Source organism: Numenius arquata, chromosome 18 (genome assembly GCF_964106895.1).
Source record: "Numenius arquata chromosome 18, bNumArq3.hap1.1, whole genome shotgun sequence".
In the NCBI taxonomy this organism is placed as follows: Eukaryota; Metazoa; Chordata; class Aves; order Charadriiformes; family Scolopacidae; genus Numenius; species Numenius arquata.
The window spans coordinates 4,173,445-4,197,246 of NC_133593.1; the positions used below are offsets into that span (position 1 = coordinate 4,173,445).

A 23,802-nucleotide genomic window follows, 5' to 3' on the forward strand; every position below is an offset into this window, starting at 1 on the left:
CATCCTGGCCTGTATCAGGAATAGCGTGGCCAGCAGGAGCAGGGAAGTCATCGTGCCTCTGTACTCGGCACTGGTGAGGCCTCACCTCGAGTACTGTGTTCAGTTTTGGGCCCCTCACTACAGGAAAGACATTGAAGTGCTGGAGCGTGTCCAGAGGAGAGCCACCAAGCTGGTGAGGGGTCTGGAGAACAAGTCCTATGAGGAGAGGCTGAGGGAACTGGGCATGTTTAGTTTGGAGAAGAGGAGGCTGAGGGGAGACCTCATTGCCCTCTACAACTACCTGAAAGGAAACTGTAGAGAGGCGGGGGTTGGCCTCTTCTCCCAAGGGAATAACGACAGGACCAGAGGAAATGGTCTGAAGTTGCGGCAGGGGAGGTTTAGATTAGATATTAGGAAGAATTACTTTACTGAGAGAGTGGTCAAGCACTGGAACAGCCTGCCCAGGGAGGTGGTGGAGTCACCATCCCTGGAGGTATTTAAGAAACGTGTAGACGTGGCTCTTCAGGGCATGCTCTAGCGCCCGGGATTGTTGGTTTGTGGTGGGGTGTTGTGTGTGGGGTTTAGTTGATGGATGCTGCTTTTTTTTTTTTTTTTTTTTTTTTTTTTTTTGGGGGGGGTGTTGTTGTTTGTTTGGTTTTGTGTTGTGTTCTTTTGTTTGTTTGTGTGTTTTTGTTTTGTTTTTTTTTTTTAATGTGGTTGGACTCGATGATCTCAAAGGTCCCTTCCAACCACTAAGATTCTGTGATTCTGTGATTCTGTGAGTGTTTGAGGAAATAAGTATATAGCTGTTGTTTTCAACCCTTGATTTAAAGACCTGTTTAAAAAGGAATATAACAAAACAAACTTTCTACTCAAGGTGCAGGTCACTGGTAACAGAAGCAATTCATAGGAAGATCATATATTAATTAGCATTTATTAAATTACTTTCTCAGAACTGTTGCTTAGGATTGAGGGCAGGTTAGGGACCGTGACTGAAAAGATCTCCTTAATTTTCTTACCTTCCATGGGATAGAGTTTGGATATGTGGAAGTTTCTGTTGTCTCTCTTCTCATCTTTATAGCCAGAACATGATAAAAATATTTAGTAGAATATCAATAGCTTTGCAGTTTCTTTAAACTCTTTGGTTTGTTTGGGTTTTTTTGTAACAGTCTGTTACATTCTTTTATCTGTAGAAGCAGTTGTTCGTGTGATGATTTGGGAGATGATGACCCTATTGGCTGGTTTGAAGTAGAAGAAGAATGGGATGAAGTTGATGTCAAAATGCAGCAATGCAGAATTTCCCAAGTAAGAAACCATGAAAATCCTGTTTGCCCAGTCCCAGTGAGCAGAAGCTCATCGCTGGCCTTTGTTATAATGACAGTTGAAATAAACCTACTTTATTTTTGTGCGAGGAGAACTCTTCTGGGTAGAGGTAAAAATCAATGAATTGAATTCAGTTGAATCTATTGAATGATTCAATTTCTGTCCTCTGAGCTTTATTCTTTTTCTCTGTATGTACACATACATAGTTGTAGTTAAATGATCCTTCAGGATCAAATTTAATGCAAAATTACATGATAATGTGCAGACTAGGGGTTTTATCACGAGGAAATAATCATCAGTGGTTTTGTCATGAGGAAAATTGTTTCTTTTTTCTAATACATAGATGAATTAACTACTGCATAGTTACAGCATTTATTCTTTCAGAGCCAGATTCTTCTCAACCCTTGTCTTAAGGGCCAAAAACATTACTAAGTAGTTCCATCAGTCTAGTTGATTTCCTTGAAGAACGTGGGACTTTTCTGTTTCAAGAAGGTCAACATGGATTTACCAAGGGTAAATCATGCTTGACCAATCTGATAGCCTTCTATGACGTTATAACTGGATGGCTGGATGAGGGGAGAGCAGCAGAGGTCATCTACCTTGACTTCAGCAAGGCTTTTGACGCTATCTCCCATAATATCCTCATTAGAAAATTAAGGAAGTATGGGCTAGATGAGGGGGCAGTGGGGTGGATTGAGTCCTGGCTGTGTGACAGAACTCAGAGGGTTGTAATTAATGGAGCAGGGGTCAAGTTGGACGCCTGTAACCAGCAGTGTCCCCCAGGGGTCAATACTCGGCCCAGTCCTGTTCAACGTATTCATCAATGACCTGGACAAGGGGACAGAGTGTATCCTTAGCAAGTTCGCTGATGATACCAAACTGGGAGGGCTGGCCGACACTCCAGAGGGCTGTGCCGCCATCCAGCGTGACCTGGACAGGCTGGAGTGCTGCGCAGAGAAGAACCTAATGAGGTTCAACAAGGGCAAGTGTAGGGTCCTGCACCTGGGGAGGAAGAACCCCAGGCACCAATGTAGGTTAGGGGTGGATCTTCTGGAAAGCACTGCTGAGAAGAAGGATCTGGGAGTCCTGGTGGATAGCAAACTATCCATGAGCCAGCAATGTGCCCTTGTTGCCAAGAGGGCCAATGGGATCCTGGGCTGCATAGGGAAGAGTGTGGCCAGTAAGTCGAGGGAGGTCATTCTCCCCCTCTACTCTGCACTGGTGAGGCCACAACTGGAATACTGTGTCCAGTTCTGGGCTCCCCAGTTCAAGAGAGACAGGGAACTACTGGAGAGAGTCCAGCGTAGGGCAACAAAGATGATTAAGGGATTAGAGCATCTCCCTTATGAGGAAAGGCTCAAAGAGCTGGGACTCTTTAGCCTGGAGAAGAGAAAGCTGAGGGGAGACCTTATCTATGTTTACAAGTACCTAAAGGGTGGGTTGAAGGATGATGGAGCCGGGCTCTTTTCAGTGGTTTCCAGCGATAGGATGAGGGGCAACAGGCACAAGCTGGAACATAGGAAGTTCCATTTAAATATGAGGAGAAACTTCTTTCCGGTGAGGGTGACAGAGCCCTGGAACAGGCTGCCCAGGAGGTTGTGGAGTCCCCTTCTCTGGAGATCTTCAAGACACGCCTGGATGCAGTCCTGAGTGATGTGCTCTGGGCAGCCCTGCTTTAGCAGGGGAGTTGGACTAGAGGATCTCTAGAGGTCCTTCCAACTCTGACAATTCCGTGAAGAGTGGCAGAATATGGGTTTTGATTTGTAGTGCTTAACTGGGAAACTTTTGCTTCTCAGAACTAAAGCCTTCTCAGATCCTGCGTTTATCTTGTTTCTGGAGTCAGCCGTTGCATAGTTCCCCAATCCTTTTTTATCCTGTGGAAATGAGCAGAAGTGGTGCACAGTTATAAGTCAACTGGGAATGTTTCTCAACTTGTCACTTGCTCCGCTGTTGTCCCTGTAACCCTTAGTCCCCGGGACTTAAGAGTGTGCAGTTACTAAGTATGTTTGGATGGCAGAACCTGCTGTTCCCTTCAGCTTTGCTTTCTGTACCTCACTGTGGACAGATGGCGTAAAAGTATCTTTTAAATATTACATATTGATCCTCTGCTTGCTTTTTAATGCAGCTAATAATTTTTTAACCTGAAAAAACGCTGTAACTGTAGAGCCACAGAACGGAGTATGCAGAACGAATGGAATGATAATGAATTAACTAACATTGCAGATGCCTGTAGGGGTCACAGAACCATCACTGTGACTTTTTTTGAGACATGGGGAGAGTTCAAGCTTGGCCTAAATCTCAGGCTCAGTATTTTAAACTTCTGGGGGTGATTGACAGGGAATAAGGCTTCCCCCCCGCCCCCCCCCCCCCCCCCGCAGTCTCCTCACATATGCACGCTCATGTCTTTTAAAAGCTGAATTTGTACTAACTTTTAAAAACAGATCTTGTGCTTATATCCTTCCAGTACTTGATGATAAAGTTCTTGTGCACAAGACAAGACACAGCAGAACGGCTTGGGGTTCAAGGCCTGAACGTTCTTGGCTATCTTCGGCCTATGCGAGACGAGCCCAACAGGAGCATGAACTGCTTGCAGTGCAGGAAAAGTGATGATGAGACTGTTTGTGGCACAACTCTTCTCCTGAAGACACTTCATTTCATCCAGCAGCTGGCACAGGACCTGGTACTTTTACTTAGTTCTTTTTAAGCTTGTATTTGCCATGCTAAACGTAATGAGGCTATGCTAACAGGAATTGTGAATGGGTAATTGTAATAAGTAGTTGTGATCAGGGTTGTTCATCCTGGAGAAGAGAAGGCTCCAGGGAGACCTTAGAGCCCCTTCCAGTCCCGAAAGGGCCTCCAGGAAAGCTGGGGAGGGACTCTTGATCAGGGAGGGCAGCAACCAGGATGAGGGGGAAGGGTTTTAAACTGAAAGAGGGGAGATTTAGATGAGATATTGGGAAGAAGTTCTTTCCTGTGAGGGTGGTGAGACCCTGGCCCAGGTTGCCCAGAGAAGCTGTGGCTGCCCCATTCCTAGAGGGGTTCAAGGCCAGGTTGGATGGGGCTTTGAGCAACCTGGTGTGGTGGGAGGTGTCCCTGCCCAGGGCAGGGGGGTTGGAACTGGATGGTCTTTAAGGTCCCTTCCAACTCTAACCATTCTATGATAAGGTATTAGTGACTGTTAAAACCATGCTGTGGAGAAGAAAATAATGGTTTCTGAACAATAGCATTCTGCATATGTTTACTGAAGTTGACCATCAGCTTGGATGCTGGGTGAAGCCAACGCAACAGAAGGGTGCTCTACTGTCTGTTAGATACTGTAGCTTTTTCCGAATCAAGCATGGGGGAAAGTGCTTGGAGAGGTAGCTGGAAAAGTTGCAGAGATTAGAACACGCCCTCTCTTTATATGAAGTAATTCTGTAAATACCTAGAGTGAGACGTATACAGTTAAGAGATATGGCTGTTGTGTGCTGATGTATGCCAGCTTGATGTACCCTGCTTTTGAGGGGGTTTCATTCGCACAGTGCATACATCTGTGCCTTTTCAGCTTCGATTCTGAACCATGGGCAGTCTCATTTTGGCCGTTACTTACTTTCAGTCATGTTAGGTGAAGAGGTAGAGGTTGTAAAGCCCTTTGGTGGTGGGTGACAGGGACTAGACATCTGGAAAGAGGAGAGAGAGTCCTTCTTAGTAGCTCTGTGAAGTGGAAGGTTTCAGCATGAACCATTCCATTTAGACACTGGAATATCCATGAAAGAACCTATACTGGAATTCATGATAAGATGCTTTAAGCCCAGTGCTCAGGGATTTACTTTTTATAAATGTGTTCTGTGTAGAGTTAATTTTTCAATCCTGCATTTTCTTTGCCTTTTTAAGGTTCAACAGAAGGAGAGTGGGTTAAAATACAAGTCATTTTTGGATTTCACAGGCCTTGATTTGCAGCTGTTCTGGAACTTTTACAATAAACTTCACCAAAAGTAAGTCACTTCTTTACTGTGTGGTGAAGCACTAATCTGTGCGTGTATGTATAAATAAAGTGTGCTTAGTTTAGTTGCAGCAGTTTCTTCTTCCTAACCTACATTATTTACATAAATAACGTTTTCCTACTGCTGCCATATGTGTTTTTAACTATAATGTTATGTAGAAGCTTGAGATGTAGATTAATTTAGCTGGTAGCTCTACTTTTTTTGGCTATGTGCTCTCTACTTAGTGTTTTTTATCCATCTGAGATAAGGACTTTCATAGCATTATCTATTTGATGCAAAAGAACTTCTTTTCCAGTTTTTACTTCTGTTTGTTTTATGCCTTCTTCCAGCCCAAGGGAAGAATGCGTCTCTGCTCAAACACTGCTGTTGCAGCTTCTCCAGAGCTGCTTCTCTGTACTTACTGGAGACAATAAAACTCCTAAACCTCAAGAAGCTTCTCAGAGCAAAACATCTGGTAATGCAGAAGCTGCAGAAGAACTTTATAGACATTTGTGTGAAGGTAATTTATATTGAATATATTAACTGGTTTGTCTGTTGTGGCTTACAAGTGTGTTACAATAGCTACAATTTGGGAAAAAGATGTTTATTCCTAGAGGCTAAGTCAGCTCCTGTTTCTTTGTTTTCTCCTCAGGTCAGTTTGTGCTAATTAGTCTATCACAGTGAAACTTTCCTTAACCCTATGAAATGGTTTTATAGACTTTCTGACAACATTTAGTTTGGTAACAGCTGCAATAGGAAACTTCTTTCAAACATGACATTCAAACGTTGAACCAGCGGAGAAATGTGATCCTTTAATGTTACTGGGGGTCATTTATTTCTGATATTTCATAAAAATGATCTTACAAGGAGCCTGTAAGCTTTACAGAAACACAGGGAAGATTCTGGAGCCTGTAAAGAGAATGGGAATTCACCTTAGATTTCATTGGAAGTAGGATGGTACCCTCTTTATTCAAGTATAAATTTTGTTAATTACCTAACAATCTCTTGAAAAGCAAGCTAGAGATAAACCAGTTTATATGGAATCTGTCACATCTTGAAAACGTCATTAGCTTTTGATAGTTGTCAAGTCTTAATGTTCCTAGAATTAATTTACTCAGTGAATAAATATATCCTGAGAAAAATCTTTCTTGCTAGAAGTCAAAAAGTTTCCCCTCATTTTCTGTGTGTACGATGGGATTGCAAGGGCTTGAAGCTGTGGAAATTAACCTGTTTAATTCGGTTACGCCTCTAACATATTAGATGGGGTTTAATTTGAACTTGGAATTTTGTTTCCTCTTTGTATGAGCAGTAGTGGATATGGGCGACAGTAACTTCACGCCAATGAAGATGCTGAAAGAGGAAGTTAAGAACACCCTGCTCAGCGGAGCAGCAGTCTTCTTCCCGGACAGACAGACCAGGCGACAGCAGCTCTTCACCATGATGGTAAACCATTACATGAGAAATTGATCGTTTAGTACCTGCTTTCTTTATGCAGAAAAAAAGGACAAATCTGAATTCTTGATGTCAAATAATGCATACTTTGTCCCATTAAAATGAAAACCACCTTTTTTTTTTTTCTTTGCCTCTTTTTACCCTTCCCCTTCTCTCTCTCTCTGCAGCTTATCCAAAGAAAGAGGAGCTAACCCTGCCTTTCTTACCAAAAAATGAATAGTAGAATGCAGAAATTAGAATTCTTTCTCACAGAGGAGGGAAACAGAACGTGTCATACAAATAAATCTTTTTCCTTTTCTAGAAAAACATCACAGAGCAGGAACATAAGCAATCTGTACATCTTGCCTTCAGATCCTTGTGTACCCACTTCAGGTAAGGGGTCCTGAAATGAAAAATCATTGTCTGCTACCCCACATCTGTTAAAAAGTTCATATTTAATCCTTTTTAGGAATCATATTCCCCGGAAAATGATTCTCCAAAATAATCAATTAACTTTGCTTTGGAAAGGAGAATACTACTACTTTAATATGTTTATTGACTGAATAGCTATATAAAACATTGTCCAAGGTTGGTGCTGAAATTGCAGTATCTTGCTCTTAGACTTCTCCTCGGCTGTATTCCAATTTTTAAGTGATTGTTTGTCCATGGTGACAGTTGGTACTGATTTAATCAGTCTACAGTCATCAGAACCCAAACACTTTTGGTTTTCCTAGTAATGACACAGTAGGATCTCTACATATTTGTCACAAGGATAGCTAAATTTACCTTTTGGGACTGTGCTACTTGTTGGTTAGTAAGAAGATCTTTGTTTTGTAGTGATCAAGATCCAGGTGGACTCTTATTATTACCAGAGAAAGGAGTTTCTGCAAATTTTGACATAAGCGAAGTGCTGTCAGTCATGGATACCCTTCTGCTAGTGGCAGCAAGAGAGGTAACTGTCTCTGCACCGTTTCTCTTCCTATTTCTTTGCCATGATTTTTGTACGCGTTCAAACACAAGCTGTGTGCCTGAGATGTGTGCTAAAGAACTAACTTTCCTGTTCTTCTGGGTAAAACCATTCATGACTATTCAAGTCTGTAGGATTAGGTTTTCCAACTGATTGGAATATTCTCCTTTAAGCATTAACACTTCATAATAGTAGAGTGAGTGATGTATAAGATGAGGAATTTTTCTGCGGTGTTAAAAAGACTTTATGGCAGTCTATCAACACTAGGAAACAGAAGTAAATGATCCCATATTGAGAGGTTAGAATTGGTCATGCCACCAAGGGAGGTGTAAGTGGAGGAGGGTCATTTACATATGCAGAAGAAATGTGCTGAGAACATCAAGTGACTCATACGTAGCTATTCCTACTTAAAATTGCGATTTATCAAAACAAAATACATTAGTTGCCTCATGGTGTTTTATGCTGCTTGTCGGTTGCATTTAATCTTTTTTGTGGGGTGATTGGGGTGATAATGTCCATCGTGGTTTACTTAGTACATGTAATATGTCATTCTGCAGCAGAAGAGGATATCCTTTTGTTAAATTCTTTATTTTTCAGTGTGAAATGATGATGCTGGATGTTGCGCAGCAAGAGAGTGGCACGGTCTTGTCTTCCTTATTCTGGTCTGTTCAAGGTAGCCTCCTTTCATGGTGCTACCTGCAACTTAAGGGTAGCGATAATTCAGCCAAGGATCTTGCTGTAGGAATACTTAAAAACTGTAAGTGCTGGGATTGAATACAGAATTAAATGTGCTGTAATACACGACTTTAAAATGTGATTTCTCAATTAGCAGTGTAATAAGGGTTCCCCAGTGGTTGCCTGAGACATTCCAATAACTATCATAGCATTTCCAGTCTCTCTAGGATGGAATCTGTAGGCATTTTGAGCAACTAAAAATTTTAGCCATATTGATAATTTTGTATGTTTTCGATGTCAAATACTGGGGGAAAAAAAGGAAATACGGTTACGGACTTTCATTTGAACATTCTGGTTTCTTTAAATTTCCCTTATTTTGATAAGCTTCTGTGTGGTGGTATGTATTTTCCTAGATGTTTGTAATAGCAGGAAGAAAGGAACTTAAGCTGGACACTTGTAGGGAGTGTTTTGCTACAGCTGCTTTTTGGGTTTTTTTTGTGTTTGTATGTTTGTTTGTTTTTTTTTTTTACTGAGCAGCAGCTCAGTATTGAGTAGTTTATTGGGCCAACTACTTAAAGGAGATGTAATTCTATGTAAAATTACTTCATATTTATGTTAATTGTTTATAAATTAAAGTTTGTTGTCTTCCTGCCTTACATTTTAAAATGGAGTAGAGCTATAGCTAAAAATTATTAGCCTTATTTATTACTTTAAGCTTAAAACATGAGTTTACGCAAAGAGGAGGCTACTTGGTACAATGAGGTTGTTTCAACAATCTTGGAGTGCTTGATTAAATTACTCATCACTCCTTTTTGGTTTTTTCTTTTTTGATACTGTTGATAAGCATAACTTATTTCCACAATAGAAATGTCACAGAAAACTTCTCTGAACTGTTTTGGCTGTTGAGTGTCACTGCCTTGGGGCAGCAGATGCCTTTCCTGCTGTCTTCTTGTGCACATCACCATGCACTTAGGTGTTTGATAAAGCAGGTTGTGGTAGCAAATCCTTAAGGTGGCTATTAAGGGTTTTTTTTCTCTTTAGATGTGGGCCAGTTCCTGTCAAATATCAGAACGATTTTGCAGTCACTTTTATCTCAATATAGTGGCAAAACAATAGTAGAAAAAATAAGTAACTCTGTCTTTGCTATGGCCACTCGTCAGCTGGTAAGTGACCCTTGGGATTTTGTACTATTCCCGGGTGTTATGGCTGTGGTTACGTGCGTTTTCATGAGACCTGTGTTTTCTCCTAGGTCATCTTCTTGTTGGATTTTTGCACTTTAGACATTCCATACTGTACTCTGCTACAGGGATTCAGCACTTTGATAGAACCACTGAAAAGCCTTTGTAGCGAGCCTCATAAGGTAACTAAAGACACAGGCACTATTAAGTACAGGGAAACAAAAGCAAAATTGCAGGAAAGACGTCTCAGGTGATTCTGCTGGTAAGCGTTTGAAAGGAGCTGGAAAGCTTCTACGAGTATGGGATGTGTAATGAAATGAAATGTGTAATGAAGAACTAGGAATATGTACTGATACTGAAGATGAGCAAAATGAATGACCAGAAAGTGCAACTGGAATGAGAAGCCCAGAAGGCAGAAAGGAGGAGGGATTCTGAGAATGAAAGAGGGAAATTAAAAATAGTATGTGCTTAACATTTTTAGCTTTGTTGCATGTGGTAATGCAAATAGTCTGTATGTCTGTAGTGTAGATGTTTAAATCTGCATTACTTACCCAGATTCTCTTTTGTTGTTGGAGACTTGTAGGCTCTTCTGGGGTGAGACTCTCTCCTCCCCCAGTAGACTAGAGGAATTTTACTTCAGAAATGCTTCTTTAACGTGGTTATCAAGGGTGTCTTTATAACTAGTTTAGGTGTAAATCAATGCTCTAGTGCTCTAGCCTTTTTAATTCCACCTTGAACGTACATCTGGCACCTTGAAAGCGTAGACACAAAAATCTAGTGTGGGTTGCTTGGTTGTTTTTTGTTTGTTTTTTTTTTTTAATGCTTTACTTTCTCAAGAATGCATTTTCATTCTACAGATGGAAATGGAAAACTGGCAGCAGGAACAGCCTGTAGTATTGCGAACATGGACGATGGAATCTCCTCATAATTATGAAAATAATTGCCATGATGTCTCAGTCTTCCTGTGCCATGGGGCAACTTACTTTGAAGTGGAATTTGATGAAAAATGTGAAACTGAAAGGAGGTACATTAATCTTGTGCTATGTTAGATTCCAATATCTATTTACAGAGGGCATGTTTTAATGTGCAAGGATACTTCTTGCACTCTGAGCATGCCATTTCAGTTTCTTCATTGTCCCGTGTAATATATAATGTGTTATTTTGAATGACTTCTCATGCTGAAAGCTGCTTCTCCTGGCAAACGTACAGACATGCTGTTTGTATGAATTTTGCTTCCTTTGGCCTTGATTTGTTTTGTTATATTGCTGTGACCACGACAGTTTGTGCTTGTGGTATTTATTTTTCCCTCTTTAGGCAAAACTATTGGCTTGGTTTCTCCTGGGAACTTATCAGGCTACTGCTTAGTTAAGGCATATGCCAGATGTTAAAATTAGCACCTGTTACCAATTCTGAAAGGTTGGGAAAGTTCTACAGGAAGCAGGTCTGTGTTTGCTGGGACTATTGCATTGATACATGAAATAAATTCCTTTGTCATGTGAAGCGATGCAGATGTGGTTCAGAAAGATATGACAGGGCATTCTGAGATGCAGCACTTGTGAAAATCCAAAAGCAAACATTTTCCCCCCAAACTGAAAAAGTAACCATGGAAGTAATGAATTGCAATTTTCACAGGTATGATTACCTGGAGTTTACTGATGCCAGAGGTGCAAAAACTCGTTACGATACAAAGGTTGGCACTGAGAAGTGGCCTAAGGTGAGCGTCTTTAAAATTCTGAACCAAGTGATTGATCCAACCTTAGGAATTGTTTATGATCCTTATGGAAAACCTGTTGTCTAAAAGGATGTGTAATTCCATGTGGGTGTGTTTATTCCCTCTGAAAGGTGGGGGGCAGGAGGTGGGGAAGAAGGTCTGCAATGACGCAGATAAAAAGAGAGAATGAGTAAAGAATCCCTCTTTGTTGCTGGTATCAAAGGAGCCGAAATGAAAAGTAATAACCATGTCTAACTGCCAGTAACTACATGGGTAAAACCTGCTCCTTGACACCCTGCCCTCACAGCTCTTTAAATCATGAGACGAGTGTAGTGCTTCCTGTGGCTACGCTCTTTCTTTAATGGCACCTGCTCAGATGAGTTGCTTCTCTAGTGTTTTACGGCTCCGATTTCTAAAGCTTAATCATCTATAAAATTTCTCATTAAGCTATTATCTAGACATTTTACCTGCTTAGTGTTGTGGGTTGTCTCATTCAGACGGTGGGGGAAATCAGATCTGTTGTGGACAGAACGTAATACTGAAAAAACAGAGTTGCTGAAGGGAATTCATTACCCTGAAACGTCTTCCTGTCATCTACATTTGGCAAAATGACTGTTTTGTTGCTCTGTAGAAAGTGACCTTTAAGGCTGGCCCACGGCTGCAGTTTCTCTTTCACTCTGACAGCAGTAATAATGAGTGGGGCTACAAGTTTTCCGTCACTGCTTACGGCCTCCCAGATGTTGCCGTTTCTTGGGGCTTGGATTTACAGCTTCTCGTCTCCCGGTTGATGGGGCGCTTGGCTTCCCGAAGTATGGCTCTGAAATCTCTACGAGGTGAGCGCGTTTAATGGCTCCAGAAGTTATCTTGCCATATAAAGAGGAGATACGAGGACCTTATGTTTCAGATCATAGACTCATAGAATGGTTAGAGTTGGAAGGGACCTTAAAGGTCATCAAGTCCCAACCCCCCTGCCCTGAGCAGGGACACCTCCACTAGAGCAGGTTGCTCAAAGCCCCATCCAGCCTGGCCTTAAACACTTCCAGGGATGGGGCATCCACAACTTCCCTGGGCAACCTGTTCCAGTGCCTCACCACCCTCACAGGAAAGAATTTCCTCCTAATATCTAATCTAAATCTCCCCTCTTCCAATTTAAAACCATTCCCCCTTGTCCTGTCGCTACACTTCCTGACAAAGAGTCCCTCTCCGGCTCTCCTGTAGGCTCCCTTCAGGTATTGGAAGGCTGCCATGAGGTCTCCCCGGAGCCTTCTCTTCTCCAGGCTGAACAACCCCAGCTCTCTCAGACAGATCCCCTGTGGAAGTAAAGTTCCTTTAGTATTTCTCTGTTGACCAAAGATGGAAGACTTGCTGTGTTGCTGCTTCCCAAAGTGTGGTCACTGAGCTGTGCCCCCTCTTTGTGGCCACGCTGTTCTGCGGTGTCTGAGAGTTTCACAGGGATCGCTGTGGTGTCTCTAGTGCTCAGAAGCCCGTGTTAGGAAGGCACGGACTCCTGGAAACAATCAGAATAAACTGAATTACGTTTAGGAAGTAATATCAGAGTTTTCCCAATCTTCTGTTCTTCTTTTTTTCTTTTAAAATTTTTCCCTAGAGCTGTGATCCACCCCATACTGGTGGTGTAAATGGGGAGCCAGCAAACTGAAAAAAATACAGAGCTTAGAACACAAACGATGTAGAGTGTTTCACATGGGCATCTGGTATTGATTTAAATTTGAATTTATGAATTAAGTTTGGCTAATTCCAGAAGTTAAGTACACTTAGGATTTGGGCCACTGGAGAGAACTTAAACACAAAATATTAGATAGGTGCAATAAGAAAAAAAGAAAAAAAAGAGCTTTTTGTTCTTTAATTTCAAAACCAGAACACTTCTGTCTAGCTTCCTACATCTGAATTTTTTTCACCACTTTGGAGAAATTAAATAAGGTTAAAGAGTTCTTGCTGCAATCGGGTGGTCAGTACTTACCTGGGAAAATTAGGCAAGTACTTACCTGTGAAATTAGGGAACTAATTGAAATGTTCTTATCATAGAATATTTTCTTCCTTTCTTAATATGAGTATATATATAGCAAATTATTATGTCTTTAGTAGGAAAAAAAAGCTTTGAAACTCTCTTGCAAATTGACAAATTTCTATGGCCATACGTACAGTGAAAATGTTTAATTTAAAGTCCTTCCATAATGTAACATATCGTCACTATAAGATAAGCTATTGACGCTGCTGTTAAAGAAAGGGCACACAAGTTTTCTGTAGCACATTAGAGAAACAGAAATTAGAGAATGTCGTTAAACTACTTGTTCAGTCTTACTGCGTTACCTTTTTTCCCCTACTGGATGTTTAATATTTACTATTTTCACTAATCTGTACAAATTAACAAAAATACTTAATAACTGACATGTCTGTTTTGAATTTCTTACAGAACTAGGTAGTGAAGCAGACTTGCCTCCTTTGAAAGTAACATCAGTTCTTAATTCTCCTCTGTGGAAACCTGTCTTCAGGCACCAGATGTGTCCTGAGGCGCTGCCAGGAGCCGCTCAGAGCAGCAGAACGCACCGGGATAAAAAAGAGGTACTTACACCACGGCTTTTGTTTCATTGGCATGAAATCCCTGTGTATCACACAGTTTCATCCAGGCTTAATTAGTGGATATGTCCTTAAGCATATGCTGTTGTGCTAAAGTTGTCATCATTTGTGCTGGTTAATTCAAATATCAAGGAGGAAAGAAGTTCTTATGCCCTTCATTAGTTTCCATTTTCATAGAATCATGGGAGGGAGGGACCTTCAAAGATCATCTAATTCCCTTTTCTGCCTTGGGCAGGGACATAGAATCACAGAATGGTTTGGGTTGGAAGGGGCCTTAAAGACCATCCAGTTCCAACCCCCTGTCCTGGGCAGGGACACCTCCCACCAGACCAGGTTGCTCAAAGCCCCATCCAGCCTGGCCTTGAACCCCTCCAGGGATGGGGCAGCCACAGCTTCTCTGGGCAACCTGGGCCAGGGTCTCAGCACCCTCACAGCAAAGAACTTCTTCCCAATATCTCATCTAAATCTCCCCTCTCTCAGTTTAAAGAGATCTTTCATTGGATCAGGTTGCTCAGCTGCAGTAGAGATTCTGCAACTTAACTTAATTGTCAAATTACATTTACATTACATCAAATTAAAATTGAGCTGCAACAAATTTTCAGACAATGTTAAAGTAAATGTTTTCTAACGTTCTCTGCAGGCTAGGAGCTCTCACCAAGATGACTGCCGTAACTTTCTTATCGACTTTGCAAAATCAGATCCTGCCCAGGACTTCAGTGGGCAAAAATCTGAACTTTTCAAAGGACTTATACAGGCATGTAAAAAACAGACCCCAAAGACAGATATAGTTGCTGGTTCCACTGTTGATCAAGCTGTGAACTCCACATTTGCTGCTTTGGTGTATCTCACTCCAGAGTTATATGAGAAGCTTCAAAAATATGGTAACTCTAATATTAGACTATCTTAATAATGAAGACTTAAAGTTTGTAAAAGGCTATCTTATAGTTCAGTTTATAAACTTTGAAAAATCAGTTTAGTGTGATAATGTTTAAAAAGATGTTCTGTATAAAGAGGTCATCATTTAGCCTAGGTAAGCCTTATCTCTAGAATGTTTATTTTTTAATAATATATGTTTTTATCTTCAGAGCTCTGTCCAAATATTAATAACCATCATAAGCAACTGACTAAGCCTTATAAGGATATACCCAAAGAGAGTAGTGATGTCCTTTGGGGATTTAATTCCGAACAACGTGACTCCCAGTGATTACTGGTTCTTATATAATTTTCCACTCTCATTGTATCTTTTCCAAAAAGCCAGCACCGGCTTAAATTTGTTTTTAAACCTTGGGGGTGGAAGAGCTGTGAATTCCCTCCCAAAATGTTACACTGTGGAAACTAACCTTGACATCCTCAAAATACATATTTTCTTTAAAAAAATTTCTTATTTTTTTTTTAAATAAAAGGAAATATTTTGCTTTTAATTTGTATAATGTCCATTGTATTACGACTTATATATTTTCAGTAGGTAAAATGGACAACTTTTTAACTTACACCATCCTTCCTTTAAGCTTATTGATATGTTTGTAGTATTGGATATTAAGGTATTGCTTTTGAAGGGTTTCATTTTAGGCTTTCACTTTCTGTCACAAAACATCTTACGTCTTGAGCTATAAACTTATGGGTAGAAACGACTGACACAAAGACTGACTAGATGACTAAAGTGGTTATTGCCTTTAGTCATTTTGTCGATGTCTGACAGTTGATCTAATTCTCTGAATAAGATTGAAAACGGTCGTAGCTCAGGAAAATATTAATGAGTGGATAAGATTTTCATTCCATGATTAGGTTCATAGCTCCATCTGTGGGTCTTGCCGGGGCAGACTCATTTCAGGATCCCCGTTGACCTGTGCCATGTGCAGTATGTGCAAGTGGTGCTGAAATGAAGGAAAAAGTAAAATATAAAAAAGTTTTGAGGAATGGGAGAGGGGAAAACCCTGCATAGGAATGTCTTTTTCTCCATAATCATTGTCAGGGCAGTTTTGATGGAAACTGTTTTGTCAGGTCTTTATTTTTTGTAAATTGATCTTGAAAGTCCATTCCAGAAATTCACACGATAAAATAAAAGGGGAAAAAAAAATATAACTAAATACATCTATAAAGCTTTAAGTTAATACTAAGTATTTCTTCATTATTCTGCTATCAGTTTGCATTTGTGATATTTGCATGTATAGGGAGAGGTTTTTTATTTTCCCTGACTGCAGGCATCAATTTTGGGAGGAAATGAGAAAGATTTTAATAATTCAACTTTGCAAATAACTCTGTCAAGGTGCAGTTTATGTATTTAAAGCATATGAAAGCTGGCAGGTTTTATTCCCTATTTTTCTTACAGGCGTAATTCCAAGCATTGACTAAGAGATAAAGTGAAGACTGTAGCATAATTTTAGTTAAGTAGTCAAGTTGTGTAAAAACGGAGCTGCGAATAAACAGGCCTCTTCTTTCTCTCATTTCCAGTCAACAGTGGAGGAAAGGTGCCTTTGAGTGAGGAGTTTGCACAAGTGTATTCCCTGGCTGATTCCATTAGAATATGGATGGTAAGATCACTCAGGAGGATGTTTATTAATGTCATTTACCTTAATATTTCACAACGCAATGTTGTGGAGTAGGGTGGAACCAAGTTTTCCTTCAGTGATTCTAGGTCAACTGTTTTTGCTTAGGAAGAACATATGTTCACTTCTAAACTTTGAACTTAAACAGTTAAATGCATTCTTGCGCTCCCCTCCTTCCCTCAGCCCCTGATCATGAGTATTTAGGACTGAATTTGACTCAAAAATCAATTAAATTTGTGTTACTTTTCAGCAAGAATGTGTGGTGTTAATTAGGAACAACATGTATCTTACATGGCAGTTGGAGTTCTTTTGAGGTATAACATAGAAAGAAGTCCATCTCAAACATTGTTCTCACAGTAATGCAGTGCTAACAGAAAAGGAAAGAATTGCTTCTTGGACAAGCAACTCACTGGCTTTGGTTCAGAGTATGGTTTTTGCATGTAATTTTCCTTGAAACATATACACCTTATGTCAAGAGCTGGTGGCATCAGCTCACAGCCTGGTGAGAGGTGTCTGCATCGTCACCTGCAGCTGCAAAGAGCCAATTCATTTGGATTTCACTACTCTGCAGGAAATTCTGAATGTTAACAACTGTGTGGTCTTCAAGAACAGCTAATTCAGTCTATGGCCCGCTTTTCTGCTACTCTTGTGGGCCATTCAGATGTGGGCCAGCCAAATGAACTGTTCTGGTACCTTCTGAGCTCCTCCCTCCTCTTTCTTACCTGCAAGAATTCCCGGCAGTTTGGTGCTCTGGGGTTGTAGTGGGTGCAGATGGGTGTTAGGATGAGTAATTGCATTGTACCCATTGCCTGACAGGTGACATTTGCATCTGAGAGTACTCACTAGATGACATGATGCTTTTGGAGAATCTTATCTCACGACTAGATGTATATAATTTCCTGAGTGGTGGGGGTAAAGAGGCAGCCTTCTTTTTCTGGGAGGGTTGATACACGTCCAGTCACCGGAGAGGGAAGGGTGTCAGCCTACAAACCTTAAGCATCTCAGTGTGAGGCTGCGTTACCTGCTCTAATAGTTTAGGCGTTGCTCTTTTAGACTACTGAGTGTTTTATTCTGCAGTAGGGGATAGTAAATACTGTCTTCTGTTCCTGAGATTAAATTCCTTTAATGCGATCCATTGTCTTCATATGGCCTTGCTGTATAGATATACAGGGGGATATACATATTTTAACTATTGTAACATCCTGTCTGCAGTTGGAAATGAAGCAGAAATCCCTGATGGGTAGGGGAAATGACACTGAGGAGAAGCAGAACACAGAAGCAAGTGAGGTGAACCCAGAAACTCTTGGTAAGTGTTGTCTTTCCAAATCTATAAGCGTTCCGGCCAGTTAGGTAAAGCATTGCCTTGTAAACCTTAATTATTATTTTTGCTGTAAAAGGTAAGTTAACAACTGGGATTACTTTTTAATACCTTAAGAGTTAAACTAGTATACATTACATGAGCTGCCTGGGATCATGTTTTGCTATTCTTTGCAGAAAATAGTATGTGAGAAAATTCTACAGGGAGTGACCTCTCCCTTGGGTCTCCTGGTTGTGAACTCAGGTTCATCTATTTTTGTAGATACTTGTTATCACAACTAACCGATGGTAGAATAGCAGAATGATTGTTATTAGAATAAAATGTGTTCTCATTGACTACTGTGTGCTTCATGTGGTTCGGAGTGATTATTCAAATTTAGCATTTGGAAATCTATAACTAACTGTCTGTTAGTGTCACATAAGACAAACACTATTTTCTAGCTGTCTTTGCTCAGAAGAAACAAGATAAATCACTTTCTTCCTAACCAGGAGATAGTGAGTTTGGTGTTCTGTTGTCATAATTTTAACTCTTCCAATTTTTATGCTGCAGCAAAACTTTGTATGCAGAAGAGCCTTTTGTTACTGAATTTTCTGCCTGTAAGAGCAAAGACGAAAGATTCTGCTTCAGAGAGTTTGGAAGCCCAAGATATCGATGATGTCCAACAGTCTGCCAGTGATAAACACCAAAGAAAAGGTTCTGTTGTGGACACAGACTTCCAGGCAGCACGCTCCTCTTCCAATGGAGTGACTCGTCCTGTTTCAAAGGAGGGGGGCCAAACGACGCAAACTCATACGAAGATTAAACAAGTATCAGACCCCCTCCAAACAGAAGAAGCACCTGCATTTCATAGCAAGCCTGCTGAGAATGCAGTTTCACAGCAAGAAGATACAGCATCCCCTCCCTCCACTCCTACGCGGAAGTCTCAGTTCAGCCGTGGAAGACTAAGGCTCCTGTCTTTCAGATCGATGGAAGAGCCGAGAGCTGTGCCTACCATCAAGGAGAAATATCCTATATTGAAAAACACATTAGACTTTATTAAGGATCAGTCACTTTCACATGAGAGGTAAGCAAATTGAAAATGTTGCCAATTGTATAATACAGAAACTTGGCTTCAAACGGAATCGAACATCTTTTAGCTGCGAGAGAGCATTGAAAATCATCTCGTACATAAATAGTTGTCAGATTTACGTATCAAACTTCAGTTACTCACAACCATGTAGGGACTTGTAAAGAGTATTATTCCCTCTGATTCACTTCTATCATGTAGAACTTCAGAATGTGGAAGAGTGTTACTTGGCTATTTCTTGTCTTGCTTCCTGAGATCTGTCTGCAGTGACATTTTGCTGCTTGTCAACAAACAGTAGAAATGCTGGAAATGCTTGATACCAAATACAGAATAGTTGCATCTCTCATGAAATTACCTGATATTCTGAGAATGTAAATCAAAAGAGAGATTTCCAATTCTCAGTTTGTCTATTTTAGGCTCTAAAATTTGGACTGGTGCCGGAAGTCCTGGGTTCTGGTTGAAGCTTTATCACTCACTCCAACTGCAGTGAAATACAACTGAAAACTTAGATACCAAACTCTCGTTTAACTAGTCAAGTACTTCTTGAATTGTGATTTACTTGGGTGATTTTAAGCACGATGTTTTGAAGTCCTCATAGATGTTTATTGCTCTTCTTAGTGTTTTAAAGGTTCTTGCTTTGAGAAAATCCCAAGGGCAGAGTATTATGGAAGTGCTGAAGACAATTCGCCAGTGCCTAGACTCGCTCGGGCAGCCACACTGTTTTCATCCGCCGTGTGTACTTTTTCTCTTAGAACTTCTAGCCTGTCAGAAAGATTTTACAAAGTAAGTAGTTATTTAGACAAATCTCAGCCATGTGATTTAATATGTCTTAGTCCTTGTGTTCTCCCAGTCAAGTATATTGAAAACAGTAGAAAGTTTCCATTATCCATGTGGATAATAAAAATATGACCTGAGGATTAGTTTTTAGGCTACTGTGCATATCTTCTGTGGTTCATTTAAAAAAATATATAAATTAATAATTATTTTCAAGTGGGGCTTAGCTGTACAGCAGTTCATGCCAGTGGGTATCATGTGGTTGAATCACAGTGCGGATACCCAGAAACAACTTTACAGTTCCAGCCAGATGAAAAAAAACTCAAAAAGATTGTCAAGTCTTCAGTTATTGCTTTAATGTAAGTTCCTGTCTACTTCTAGATTGGTTTCTTTCTCGTCCAGTAAAGTTGCAGTGATCTGACCCATTTAACTTGTAATTACTTACATAGCACTGAATCTATATGATTTTTGTGAACTTACTTCATAAGTCAAGGTAATACCTATTTGGCAGAAGAACTAACTTCCAAGAATGGTGTGTGTTGTATCTTGTTAGTCAAACATTTGCTTGTTCACGAATTTTCATAACTTTGGACGTGATACCTGGACAAGACACATTTTATTGTGGGGTGATACATTCCCCTCGTGTGCCAGAGGCTAAAGTGACGGAGATGCCAGCTACGGTCTGCAGTGCTGTCTGCCAGTTGTGGGGCATGGGCATGCACCTACACACACACAAAAGATCACATAGATTATAGGCATGGGCAATTGTTTTAAGTGAGGATAGATAATTTGGCAGATTTTTCAAATTTTATGTACAACTAGAAAGCACAATCTCAACATTCTATGATACTGTGCTGTTCTCATTCATGAATTTGAGTCTGATTTCTCTCATGTCTCTCTGGCCAGCACTGCCTGAAATGTGTCAATTGGTTTCTCACTTGTCAAGAGCTTTTTATTCTCATCTTGCAGTGCACTGATTTTCTTTGGGATCTCAATTAGATTTTTGTAAAGCACCTTTTTCATTTGAAGGAATACTCTTTTGTTAGTGCCGTGAGAATATTCTCTTTGCCTGGTTTATTTCTTAACTTCTGATTCCTGGTACAGGATTCTTTTATTTTACTTCAAAAGGGGCAGACTGCATTTTAAACCAAACTAACATCCTTCCCACTTGTGGGGAGTGTTTAAAAGACGGTCTGTTTGTAAAATTTGCACAAAACAGGCTACCTAAAACGTAGCAGTGAATTCTAGACTACTAAACTGAGTCTTTAATTTCTAGCTACTTTGGGAACTTGGAAGGCTGTGGTGCCGAGCTACACAAAGAGATTCGAGAGTCCTACTATCAGCTTGTTTTGTTCCTGGTAAATTCTGTGAAGGGATTTAGTGCTATTAATGACAGGTACAGTACATTACTTGCATTATTCATGTGAGATCTTTTTTTTTCTGTCCTTCCTCACCTCTTCCCTTGTCACTTGGTATTTATTGCTTAACATCTTAACTAAGTTTGACTATACTTTGCATTATTTACAGAACTAAGTAAGGATCTTGTGATCAAAAATGCCAAGTGACCTTTTTATTAATACTATGCAGGAAAGCACAATAAATTTGTGAACATTAAAACTTTTACTTATTATGGCATTTTGTAGTTATTCTGCGATGTGTTTCTGAAGCTTAACAGTAAAATACTAGAAATAGCAAATTTATTCTGGAATACTCTGGCAAGAGTAAAGCCACCATAAATATCACAATCCTGCAACCATGCTTTAATGTTAAAGCTCAGGTTTTGGTAGCATCCTGGTTAGAATTGTTGGGATTTATAGCCAGGTGTCCTAAAGAAATGAGAATTCTGTGACTATAATGTCCGTTTCCCTTCCAATAACTTCCAAGTCCTTTGTCTAGTTTCAACTGAACGTGGCAAAGATTTCAAAGAGAACAAGTTCCTGCAAATATCAAAAAAAACGTTGTACTGCAGAGACAGACCTTCTTGCTAGTGCTCGGGCAATAGCGTAAGCTCTGTCTCAACTGAATCCTTGAAATACACCATCTTTATTTCAAATTGCTTTGGTTTATGCTTCTTGCTAAATTTATGTAAGTTTACTCATTAGTAGCCCTGAGTTTCTGCTACATAATTAATTTAATACAGAGTAAGGCCTGGAAATTGGTGTACAGTGATTTTTTTTTTTTTTTTTTTTTTTTTCCCCCCCCTCTGAATCCCCAAATACGCAATTTCAGCTTTTGGTTGGAGCACTCATATTTTTTCGTCTTGTGTTTTGTTTAGATCGTTGCTTCCTGCCTTATCATGTGTGCAGACAACTCTCCTGCACCTTTTGGATATGAGCTGGGAGCCAAGCGATCTTTCCTTCTTCGTTGAGATTCAGCTGCCACATCTTCTTATGAGTACATCGCAGGAAAACATAAGTATTCATGACAGCGTCATTTGGTGAGTAAGGAAAAGTGTGACTTTTACACGGTACTAACTATTGATACCCTTTTTCCCAAGAAAGGCTCCTGAACTTTGTGATGGAACAAGCAGTAAAAATACTCCTAACAAGTATGGCAAAATACTCCTAACAAGTATGGCAAAATTTTGGCCAGTATCCAAGGGCTTTTCCATTTGGAAATTCTTGCAACATTACTAGTGCAAAAACGATTAACGTTTTATCTTTAACCTGATTACTGCTGGAACGTTTCACTTGTTTAGCAGTGTAGCAGGAGGTAGATAATGCCGTTTCTTGTCTTGATAAATATCAGATGCTTAAACTCCTGCATGTTTCATTTTTATAGTAATTATACTTCTTACACGTGAGCAAGTGTAAAGGCCAAAAAGCTTTTAAATTTCTCATCTGATATGCCAGGGTTACCAAAAGCGGTTTTGTAAGTGGATTTTTATGATTTTTGCATTATGCTCCCCATATATATTTAAGAACTTGTCACAGAGGCAAGAAGCAGGTGTCTATATGATCATTTATTAACCAAGTGAACTGGGGTTCTCACAATTCTGGTTTTATTGGCATGTTATAGCACTTCAATCTTTAAGAGATAATAAAATTATCCCGACTTATATTAGAGAAGAGCCTGATTCCATTCAAACTTAATTTTGAGTTTGCTTTTCTTTTAGTCAGTGGAGTGAAGAAGATGAAATTGCAGACTACAAGCAAAACTGTGAGTGGATGGATGAATGTCAGGATATAATGTTTGAGACCTGGTATGAAAAGATAGCTCAAGCTGACCCAGAGAAGCAGAGAAAGGTGACCATATGATTTGCTTATTTATCTGCAAAAGGGGTAATTAGGAGACTTTTAAAAGCATAAAGGAGAGAAAGGAATCTGACTTAAACTGATTGTTTTTCATTAGTTGGATCCCTGGCTCCCTCTAGGCCTTCAAAAGTCTAAAATGATGAAAGGATCCCCATCCTTTATTGGCAGAGGAAGGGTTCTGCTTTCTGTCTAAGAAGAGCTTGCTCAAAGTTAGAAAATAATACTCAAATAAATTGTGTTCGTTTATTGCTCCAGATGCACATGTTTGTGGCTCGTTACTGTGACCTGTTAAACGTGGACATATCCTGCGATGGCTGTGATGAAATTGCACCATGGCACCGCTACCGCTGTCTGCAGTGCAATGACATGGATCTGTGTAAAACTTGTTTTCTTGGTAAGAATCATTAAAAAAAAAAGAAAGAAATCACTCAAAAACCTATACTCGAAGGCAAAATAGTGTCTTCTAAATTATACATAAATAAAGTGACAGGGTTTTCTTCTGGATATTTTAGAAATGTTAAGCTTTTCTTCTACTAATCTGAACTTGAAATTAAGAAAGATCCTTTATCAAAAATGATTTCCAGGGAAATCTTAAAATATTTCTTTCCAGGTGGAGTTAAACCCGAAGGACACGAGGATGACCATGAAATGGTTAACATGGAGTATGCCTGTGATCACTGCCAAGGAGTTATCATAGGTCGGAGAATGAACTGCAACGTCTGTGATGACTTTGACCTTTGCTATGGATGCTATTCTGCAAAGAAATACTCTGACAGGTATTAAGTATGTGGTTTTGTTTCCCCACTTGGGAGAAAAGCAGCAATATGCAACTAAGTACAGTCTGTCATTCTCATGATGCTTCCTACAAGGTTGTGTCTGACCTCAGAACATCTAGTTGGTGTCCTTCGGGGAAACAACAAATGTAGGGCCTGTTCAGCAAAAATTTCCGCAGTTTGGAAACCTGCCCCAGCCTCTGAAATAACTTAGAAGGGATTGTTTTCTAGCCATGGCTGTGAAAGTTGC

The 23,802-nt window shown here is 40.0% G+C and overlaps 1 protein-coding gene across 1 annotated transcript in view; it reads left to right on the forward strand.

Annotated features, from left to right (window-relative positions):
- The window catches only part of ZZEF1 (zinc finger ZZ-type and EF-hand domain containing 1), a 64,515-nt gene that overhangs the window by 14,884 nt on the left and 25,829 nt on the right, over positions 1 to 23,802 (forward strand). The window contains exons 12-35 of the mRNA XM_074160423.1: positions 1,173 to 1,284; positions 3,767 to 3,982; positions 5,176 to 5,276; positions 5,615 to 5,784; positions 6,574 to 6,707; positions 7,018 to 7,088; positions 7,533 to 7,647; positions 8,260 to 8,419; positions 9,379 to 9,500; positions 9,587 to 9,697; positions 10,373 to 10,539; positions 11,148 to 11,229; positions 11,858 to 12,059; positions 13,658 to 13,806; positions 14,462 to 14,702; positions 16,273 to 16,352; positions 17,580 to 17,673; positions 18,235 to 18,748; positions 19,370 to 19,534; positions 20,802 to 20,921; positions 21,801 to 21,962; positions 22,641 to 22,770; positions 23,035 to 23,173; positions 23,390 to 23,555. Of these exons, the coding sequence (XP_074016524.1) occupies positions 1,173 to 1,284; positions 3,767 to 3,982; positions 5,176 to 5,276; positions 5,615 to 5,784; positions 6,574 to 6,707; positions 7,018 to 7,088; positions 7,533 to 7,647; positions 8,260 to 8,419; positions 9,379 to 9,500; positions 9,587 to 9,697; positions 10,373 to 10,539; positions 11,148 to 11,229; positions 11,858 to 12,059; positions 13,658 to 13,806; positions 14,462 to 14,702; positions 16,273 to 16,352; positions 17,580 to 17,673; positions 18,235 to 18,748; positions 19,370 to 19,534; positions 20,802 to 20,921; positions 21,801 to 21,962; positions 22,641 to 22,770; positions 23,035 to 23,173; positions 23,390 to 23,555 (3,723 nt within the window). The remainder of the gene's footprint in view (positions 1 to 1,172; positions 1,285 to 3,766; positions 3,983 to 5,175; positions 5,277 to 5,614; positions 5,785 to 6,573; positions 6,708 to 7,017; positions 7,089 to 7,532; positions 7,648 to 8,259; positions 8,420 to 9,378; positions 9,501 to 9,586; positions 9,698 to 10,372; positions 10,540 to 11,147; positions 11,230 to 11,857; positions 12,060 to 13,657; positions 13,807 to 14,461; positions 14,703 to 16,272; positions 16,353 to 17,579; positions 17,674 to 18,234; positions 18,749 to 19,369; positions 19,535 to 20,801; positions 20,922 to 21,800; positions 21,963 to 22,640; positions 22,771 to 23,034; positions 23,174 to 23,389; positions 23,556 to 23,802) is intronic.